Raw genomic sequence first — 9,899 nt, 5'->3', positions numbered from 1 at the left:
GTCAAATCCTTGGATGGATTCAATGTAAATATAATTAAAAGGTTTTAATAATTCAACAAATTATGTAAAATGGGCATAATTTCTTGTGGTAGTTTCTCCCCTAGTAAAAGGGAGTGTAATGAATTTCCCTTTATTTTTCCTCTCAAATAAGATCAACCATAGGTGGTATTATTTGCATACTTCGGCAACAAAGTAATTATCAAGGTCGAACTTAGGGAGAAATAAGTGTTTTCCTAGAAATACATATATTATGATGAGATTATTGTCCTCTCACAACTCATATCTCCATTTTCCTATTAGAAACACTGCTACTTCATCCGAAATCTTGTTTGGCTCTTGCCTTATCAACATATAGTTAAATTCTCAAACAGAATGATCTTGGACTTGATAACGGAATGAGGCTTTGTGCTTCCACAAGATAATATACCAAAATTGAGTTGGTTTCGTATGAGGGTTCATATTTTTTTTACGAGGTAGATGGTGGAAGATATTGCAAGAAGCCATTACCAAGTAGGACATCATGTACAAGTTGTGGGTCTTTGGGAAATCGACCATACTTGTTTATAGGATTTGACGCTCCTTATATGGTATCAAGCAAGGTCCTACAACAATGTATGAAATGGATAGTTTTTTTGCTTCCTTCAGGATTGAATCAATGTCATTCTAATCCTACAGTTTACACTTAGAGACGAGGCATTAATCTACTTATTCTAATTTTGTACATGGATGATTTCACCCTCATATGGGGTTCTTCATCTATGATTTAGAGTGTTACTAAGCCTTAATGGAACAATTTGCAATGATTGGCCATGGTTTGCTACATTACTTTCTTGGATTATAGGTTCAAGAGTCTTTAGAAGGGATTGTTCTCTTCCAACAAAATATGCTCTTTAGCACTTTGGAATGAAGAGTTCTAAGCCTGTGACTACTTTTATGTCATGCGTTACTCTTACACCAGTTACACCTCACCATAAGTGGGTCCTACATTAGGCTGACAATTGGTTGGAAATCTACTCTATTTCATTCACACTTGAATTGACATTACTTATGTAATAGGGTTCGTTTCTCAGTTCTCCCAAGATCCTCATAAGAGTCATTCAATATACTATTAGTTCTCTTGAGTTTGGGGTTTCATGGATTCTAACTATGTTGGATCATTTGATGATGGAAAGTCCATCTCTAGTTTTGTTTTATGTTTTGGTTCCATTCATATTGCTTGGTCCTATAAGAAATAGACAACAATTTCATTATGCAAAAGCTGAGCATTGATTTATACTTCTTGCAAATAAAAATGTTCTTTAGTCTTGATAATTGTTGACTAAGTTTGACATTTAGCAACATTATGGTATGACCCATAATTACTAAGTCATAATATTGACCTTTACAACAAAGCTTACTTACAAATTAAAAATTTTCATGGAATGAATTTTTATAATTAAATATATTATTTATATCTTTTTAACTTATATTAACACTTTTTATAATAAATAATAACAAATATTATAATTATAATGATATTTTAATTATTTGGTATAATTTTTAAATCAAAATTATGAATTAATGATAATTCACATATGTAAATCATTTAATTTATATAATTGCGATATTCCCATGTACAAATTCTCCGATTGATTTTCCACCCACCCACCAGCGTTGTAATTTCAAACCACCGTGGCAATCTAAAAAGAGAACTTGGACAAGCCCAGTGCCAGTTTTGAATGTTGACTATTCTTTAAAAACTTTTAATTGTATTTGAATTTGACTGCAAAATCTTCCATGTTTCCGAGCCATACATCGTTCGTAGATTTTATGACAAGAACGTATGGCTTGATTTCTCAACTTCAACAACGCGTTGGAGTTTCAAACAGAAACGACCGTGACATCTTCTTTACGCGTTCTTACAAGCCCAGTCGCAACTTTGAATGATGACTGTTTTTAAAAACCTTTAACGGTCTGTGGTTGACCGGCAAAATTCCAGTCATATTTCCCAGCCATACGGCATTCCTAGTTTTAATTTTTAGGGCAATCACTTATGGCTTGATTTCTGAACTCCCGACAGCTGGTTGGGATTGAGGTCATGCGAACTCTAACAATGGAAGGTGTTAGATTGGCCTCTTTTGCCGCCTCCCTTGTGTTTATGATGTGCATGCATACATCTTTCAAAAATATACACGCACTACAAAATCCCAGCACACCATCTTCGATGAGTTCTCCAAGCCCAAGAAGAATATTGAAAGTAGGTGTGCCTTGGAAGAAGGTGTTCACGGAATTCGTTTCAGTTGAAAAGAACGGAACAAACTCCACTTTTGGGGGATTCTGCGTGAAGGTGTTTGAGGAATCCATCAAATTACTCGATTATTCCGTCCATTACATCCCATATCCCAACACCACCTACGATAATATCATTCAACAAATTGTGCTTAAGGTATTCATTGCGGGAGCTTACATTGTTTTTTCTGTTTTCGTTCTTGGGGGTAATAGCAGTAGTAGCAAACATTCTCACATGTTTGATGTTAGTCTTTATTTTGTTTTGTCTCTTGATCAGAATGTGGATGCAGCAGTAGGAGACTTCACCATCACATCAAGACGTTCTCAAGAAGTACTGTTTACACAACCTTTCTTAGATTCTGGTTTAGTGGCAGTTGTTCCATTGAAAGATAAGGATACCATTAGTTTTGGCTGGGCTTTTACGAAACCTTTCAGCACTGAAATGTGGCTACTAGTGGCGGGGTTCTTCATCTCTGGAGGGATAGTGGTCTACGTTTTGGAGCGTAGAAACAATCGGCAGTTCCGAGGGCAGCGTAGCAAGCAATTCCAAAGCATATTACGGTAAGGAACAACTTTTATGGTGATGTCCGTTTTTTGTATATCCGTCAATTAGACAGGACAAAGCAACTATGGCAACGATGGAACGGATTCGAGAACACATTAAATTAAGCGATGTTTGTTTGGGTGCAGGTTCAGTTTTACAACTTGGTTCACTAATCAGGGTGGGTTGTTTTCTTTCCATATCACAAAGTCTTTGTTTTCTCTCCGTTTTTTCTGTTTAGTGTTGGTTATTTTTAAATGGGGAAAATATCAAAAACCAAACATTCAAACACACAGAGGCAATGCTCTGTTTCCACTGTTCCAGGATCTTTGCACAGGGAACCTCTTAAAACAAAATGACTCATAACAGAGTATTACACAGCCATAAAAACATTTCTATTGCTTAAAATATAAAGCCTCATAAAAACATTCATCCTCTTTGCTGAGAGGGATTCACAAAAAAACAATATTAAACAAAAACTCTGTTTTCACCCTGAGAAATTACTGAGCTGGGTTTACTGCTGTAAATCCCCTTTTACATTCACTGCAGTGAAAAACAGTTTACTGCTGTAAAATAAAATTTACATATGCATACAAATGCGCTCCACCATTTTCCTTATACACTTCTGTACAAAACCACACATGGTTTTTCTTACACCTCTGTTTCACAAAAATGCCACACAAAACATTACAACACTGTTCTTGTCTTTTTACACACTGCTGTGTGTTTCACCTTTTACTGCACCATCATTTTACAATGCTTCACAAAAAAAAGATTCAACCCACGAGCTCTTTTCATTTGGCTCACACTATTCTTTTCTTCATGCACTGTTGTGCATTTTCTTCTCTTACACTACGCCCTTCTCTTCACCTTCTCTTTACAATGAGCAATACCAACAAAAACAAATAATACATGCGCTTCCCTGTTTTTTTTACACTGCTCTGCAATATTTTCTACATGCATCATACATTGGGCAACAAACTGGCATATGCGTTCTTCATCTTCCCATGCACTACGGTGCATTTTACAACTTACCATATATTTTTTTTTTCTGAATATGACTACTTCTATTAACTGTGTAAAACATATATACAAAAAGATAACATAGGGCAAGGTTTAAGATTTCTCAGTCTCTTTGGCCTTGCCCACATTGCAGCACCCGCGAGCTCTATTACATGACACTGATAAACTGTCCATGGCTGGACTGAACAGAAGAAACACATAAACATATTGACACTTGGACACAGACATATAACACTGAACACATACATTGGACACTTGGACAGGAAGGCCGACATATGGAAATTGAGACAAAAATCCAAAAATACCATAGCAACATCATTCTTCATTCGTAGACTGGAGCTGCTCTTTAATTCGGCATCCGAAGTGAAGCGTGTTCTCAGAATCCGAGAGCTGGATGATTTTGTGAGGACTGTCATTTCTGGCAAGTTCCCTTGGACCTGGCCAGGGAGCCGCATGCACCAGGGAATCAGCAACATAATCCAAATTGAAATCTAAGTCCTCCATTTTCTGTTTTCCTTTGCTCAAATCTGGCGGATGAAGGTTTACGGGAGCCGAGGGGCCTGCGTCTGGATTCATATGGAGGCCTGGTCTTTCCAGTTTCCTCTCTCCTGCAGTATACGGAACAGACCATCCCATCCCCGGTACAAGCACAGGCTGAACTCCTCCGCTCTCTCCACCCATGGGCAGGCAGGCAATAGGGGATTCATCCCTGCTGTTGTGCTGCTTTTGTTGCTGAGGCTCCAAATCATGTTCAACTTCAATTGTCACAATCAGAGAGGAATTAACATGCGGACAGGGGAGGCGATACCTGAGAATTGGAAGCTCCCTGCGACTGTCTCCCTCAGCTGGGCTACTCTCCCTCTGCCCTCCCACTTCGTCGTTGCTGTCCTGAAACCAACGAGGATGGGAGGTGACCTCAATTGAGGAAGAGGGGGAGTGATGGTCATCTCTCGGCGGAGCGCGTCCCTGAATTCCTCCTCTCCTGCTACCCATTCGCAGCCTGTCTCGCGGCATGCTGTCACCGTCAATGCTCTGGATAGTCGCCCAAATCAACGCTGCTCCCAGTGGCAGGTCCGAATGCGGCCTCCAATCTCGCTCAGGAACCAGAACCAGTCCTGAGGGCTCGTTCCACGAGCGGGCGACCAGTGCCCCTTGCCAGAACGCACTCCTAATTCCTAAATCTTCCTCACAGACCTTACCAACCCAGTGACAGAGCAAATGCATCTGGCGTACCCAATGACCCTGCAAATTCACCTCGCTAACAGCAAGGAATGTCAACCAAACGTTCAACAGAGAACTCACCGTCTTTTTCCCTGTGCTCTCCGCCGTCTCACCTTTGCCAGGTTCCCACCTCGGCTCTGCTTTCACCTTGCGGCGAGCACAGAGGAGGGTCACCGAACCAGGCGCGCTTGTAACCTGCAAACCCGCCATACTCTTCCACTTAACCTCCTTCCTCCCTCGCATGCTTACCTGCTTCCCTCGAGCCGAGAGGACTGGCATTAATGCCATCCCCTTGCCAGCCTCCGCCTTATTTACTCCCCTTGAATTTCTTGCAACGTGGTACCGTCCCACCTTGAGGTCTTGACACCCGGCCACGTGATGGCCCGTGCCACTCTTGCTTGTCTTAATCACCCGCATCCGGGTCAATGAGATCCTTCTTCGCTTGAGATATACAGTCATGATTGAGCTTATTATCTTTGGAGTTGTTCAGAGAGCCCGTGAAATATGAGATGGCTTGTGAGGCTCCTTTGTTGGCTAATATGTCTGCCACCTTATTCGCTGTCCTTCTTACATGCTTGAACTCTATACTTTGAGTGGTGTGTAGTTTCTCCTCCAATGATTCTAATCTGCTTAATAGTCTCCAGCTCACTGCCACCTTGGCTGCCGGTGATCCGGCTTGGAGTCTTTGGGCAGCGTTGATTAGAATTAAAGAATCCCCTTCTATTTCCAAAGGGAAATAGTTGTGCTGTTCTGCAATGCATACTCCTTTCCATAAAGCTTCTAGTTCGGCTACATTATTGGTATCTTTACCTAAAGCTCCATAGAAGATCTGGATTATTTCCCCTGCGTGGTTACGAAAGAGTCCTCCATAACCTGCCAGACCAGGATTTCCTTTGGCCGCCCCATCAAAATTCATCTTGTAGGACTCAAACCCAGGGGGGGACCAGCTGGAGGGAGAGGAGCTGCTGATGGTGGATCTGACATCATCTTTTTGGATCATTGAGAGCTTTATGTTCCAAGCCTTCAGGATCTTGCTTTCTAATGGAGTGGTTGGCATGTCCGTATCTGACCATGCTTTGAGGGACAGAGTTTCTTGCAACTGATTAGTGAGGATAGTCCATAAGGCTTCCAATGACCGAGAAGCGTTATTAAAGATTCTGTGATTCCGTTCTTTCCAGAGAAGCCAGTAAATGAAGCCTGGTAGGAGTCTCCACAGGTGATTTAGCAGCGGGCTTTTGTAGGGAGAGGGGTTCCAATTCCTTAAATTTTCTGTTATATCCTCTGTCTTGACATCTGTTTTCATGTGACAGCTCTCTACTTTTCCCCAGATTGTCTTGGCTAGCAAGCAGGTCTCCATAAGATGTCCTATCGTTTCAGAGGCAGTGTTACAGTTCGGACATCTAGATGGCCCTACAAAACCTCGTTTTGTCAGATTATCCCACGTTAATATTCTTCGTTTGCTGAGTAGCCATAGAAATGTGGAAATTTTGGGCCATATTTCTGGTCTCCAGATCTTTTCCCATATCGGATCCTTGAATGGTTGGTTTCCATTATGTCTGAGCTGATGGGCTTCTTGAGTTGTGAATGTGCCTTTGTGTTTATGTCCCCATCGAAGTCTATCAAGTTGAGGAGAGAATCTGATTTTCCTGTATGAGAGTTCTTCCTCTATTTCTTCATAAGTTTCGCTTTGCCAATTATCTTGCCAAAGGCTGGCCTTTTTCCAGGTTCTGAAGTCCATGCTTTCAGAATGCTGCCAAAACTGATTAACTTGTGTGAGTCCTGTTTGTTGCATTTTCTCTTGCAATAGAGGCTTGTGAAAGATTGTATTCAGTGGGGGAAGCTGCTGCCACGAGTCCTCCCAGAATTTTGCTGAGTTTCCAGAGTGCACCTCCCAAAAGCAATGTTCTTGTATAAATTTGCTGTGTGGTTTAGCGGCATTCCATATGGGAGAACCTTGTATAGTGGAGTTAATTCTAATTAGATCATTCCATTGGCTACCTGGTGCGTACTTGGCTTGCCACAATTTGGCCCATAGGGCATTTGGCTTGGTGAGCCAATTCCACCACAGGCGGGCTCCCATGATTTCATTGCTATGCATCGGGTCTCTAAGTCCTAGTCCCCCTTCTGATTTGGGTTTGCATACTTCAGACCATTTGACCAGTGCCCACTTTCTGTTGAGACCCGAAGAGCCCCAGAGAAAATTGCGCTGGAGATTACGGATTGATTTGAGGACCCATTTAGGTGCAGCTAAAAGAGAAAAGAGATATATCGGCAAGGCTTGGAGAACCGACTTGATTAATATGAGCCTACTTGCTGTGTTGAGAGCTCGATACGTCCAGAGTGAGAGTTTTGATTCAAATTTGTCTATAAGTGACTTCCAGGAGGAGTGGTTGATGGCTGCCGCAACGAGAGGGGCTCCAAGATAAGTTGACGGAAGTTTAGAAATTTTAAACTGCAGAATTCTAGCAATATTTCTTTGAGTGGAGAGGGGTGTATTGAAGAAAAACAGATGTGATTTCGAAGAGTTGATGGAGGTTCCCGAGGCGTTTGAGAAGATAGAGAGCAGAGACTTAAAAACTGAGGCTTCCTTGGAGGATGGATGGCCAAAAAGCAGGGTATCATCAACAAATTGTTGATGGGAGTGAGGAGGAGAGCCATGGACTGTGATTCCTTTTAGCATTTGAGTGGATATAGCTGCCTTCAACAATCTGCCTAGCCCCTCTGCCATAAGAACAAAGAGAAAAGGCGACAATGGATCCCCTTGCCTAATGCCCCTTGATGGCCGAAAAGGTTGTGAAGGAGAGCCGTTTAACAAAACTGAAAAGCTTGGGGAGGAGATTAAGTTGTAGACCCATCGTGTCCAAGTATGACTGAAGCCAAAAGCGATGAGCATTTTTTGAATATAGTTCCAACTAAGCTTGTCAAAAGCTTTTGATAAATCTAACTTGAGGAGCATACCTGGTTTGTTGAGAATCTTGAGAGAGTGAATCACTTCATTAGAGAGAGCGATCCCGTCCATAATTTGCCGTCCCTCAACATATCCTGTTTGTTCCGGGGAGATGAGCAAGGGTAGCAGCGGTTTGAGTCGGTTTGCAATGACTTTTGATATAAGCTTATATATGACATTGCATAATGCAATTGGTCTGAAGCTTTCAGGCTTGCTTGGTTCTGCACATTTTGGAACAAGTGCTATAAAGGTGGTATTGAGAGCTGGGAGGATCCAGTGCATGCTTCGCGATTCTTCCACTAGCTCCCAAACTTCTTCTTTAAGTAGATCCCAGAATGCATGGTAGAAGTTTGCTGTGAACCCGTCCGGCCCTGGGGCTTTGCCATCTTTGAGCTGGTTCATTGCTTCCTCAATTTCTTTTAGGGATGTATGCTGGAGTAATTTGTTGTTGTGCTCCTCAGTTATGATTCGAGGAATGTGCTGAGTGATGGCTTTAATCTCTGCATCTTTGTTTCCTTCTGGCTCTTTGAGAATATCTTGAAAGTAATGTGTTAACTCTTTTTCCATGTCTTCATGGCTTTCTACCCTTTCGCCCTGCGGATTGTTGATGAAGGTGATGTTATTGTGCATGCGCCTCTGAACAGCAGTTCTATGAAAAAATTTTGTGTTTTTTTCACCTTCTTTTAGCCAATTGATTCGAGATTTCTGTTGCCATAGTATTTCTTCTTGCTTTCTTCGTTCTTCTAATTTATGCCAAAGGATCTGCTCTTGCTGTGACTGCTCCTCTGTACGGCCTTCTTCAATAATGGTTTGCTGTAGATTCTCCATTTGTTTTTCCAGTCTTTGTCGATCCTCCTGTATGTTGCCGAATTGGGTTTTGTTCCAATTTTTGAGAACCTGTTTAAGGTTTTTCAATTTTTGTTGAAATTGAAACATTTTGGCCCCTTCTGGAGGTCTATAAGCTTTCCAGGCGTCCTCCACAATCTGCCGGAATTTTGTATTAGTGAGCCAAAAAGCTTCGAAGCGGAAGGGTCGATTGCATCTTACACCCGGCCTCGACCAGTGGAGCACAATGGGCCAGTGATCAGATCCTCCGTGTGGTAATATTGACGCATTGAAGTCTCCGCCCAAGTGGATTGCATTATCTGAAAGGAGGAATCGGTCAAGTCTAGAGGCGATGTGATTGACCCCGCTGCGCTTGTTGGTCCAGGTAAAGATCCCATTGGAAGTAGGAATATCCATTAAATGATTGTCCTGAATAAAGTCTCTGAACCCTTTGCTGTCAGTTTCCAATCGTGATCTTCCCCCTGTTTTCTCCTCCAGCGATTGAATGATGTTGAAGTCTCCACCGCTTATCCAGAGCGGGAATTGTCTATTCTCATTCAAACTGGACAGTGTATTCAACAAATCCAATTTGTGTTGATTATTTTGCGGGAAGTAGACATTGGTTAAATGGCCATGGATCTGAGTTCCTATAAGATGGAAGGAAGCTTGTATGAGAAAGTGTGCAGCATGGAAGTCGTAAAGATTAAGGATTTTTGGGTTCCATAATATTGCTAATCCTCCTGATGCACCTGAAGCCCCGACTGACATTAGATTACTGCCTGCCCATATTTTGTTTCGGACCTTGTCCATATCTATTGTGCTTTTTTTTGTTTCTTGAAGAAAAACTAGCGACGGTTTTTCTTTCTGAATCAAGTTTTTGATCATCCTACTTTTTGAGGGACTGTTTAGTCCTCTTACATTCCATGAGACTAGCTTCATGGTAAATGTGATGCGGGTTTGTAGAACCTTGTCAGCTTAGGGAATCGCCCTGATTCCACAAGCAATTCTCCTACAGCAATGGTTCTTTGCAAGTCCGTCTTGCGCCCTCTCTTTTTGTTTTCTTTGAGAATCTTC

General features: G+C 41.8%; 1 protein-coding gene across 1 annotated transcript; it reads right to left on the bottom strand.

Annotated features, from left to right (window-relative positions):
* Positions 1-5,456: 5,456 nt before the first annotated feature.
* On the bottom strand, positions 5,457-9,635 carry LOC149147282 (uncharacterized). The gene has a single exon (XM_089441780.1). The coding sequence runs from the start codon at positions 9,633-9,635 to the stop codon at positions 5,457-5,459; it is 4,179 nt and encodes a 1,392-aa protein (XP_089297906.1).
* Positions 9,636-9,899: the final 264 nt, after the last annotated feature.

This window comes from Pinus tabuliformis, chromosome 9, assembly GCF_031772625.1.
Source record: "Pinus tabuliformis cultivar Carrire ecotype Pingquan chromosome 9, CPIR1, whole genome shotgun sequence".
NCBI classification, from domain to species: domain Eukaryota; kingdom Viridiplantae; phylum Streptophyta; class Pinopsida; order Pinales; family Pinaceae; genus Pinus; species Pinus tabuliformis.
This window is presented reverse-complemented; position numbering and strand designations above follow the sequence as displayed.

Bases quoted from the DNA above. Each gene is read 5' to 3' on its own strand.
- LOC149147282 (XM_089441780.1), bottom strand. From the start codon at position 9,635: ATGGACAAGGTCCGAAACAAAATATGGGCAGGCAGTAATCTAATGTCA.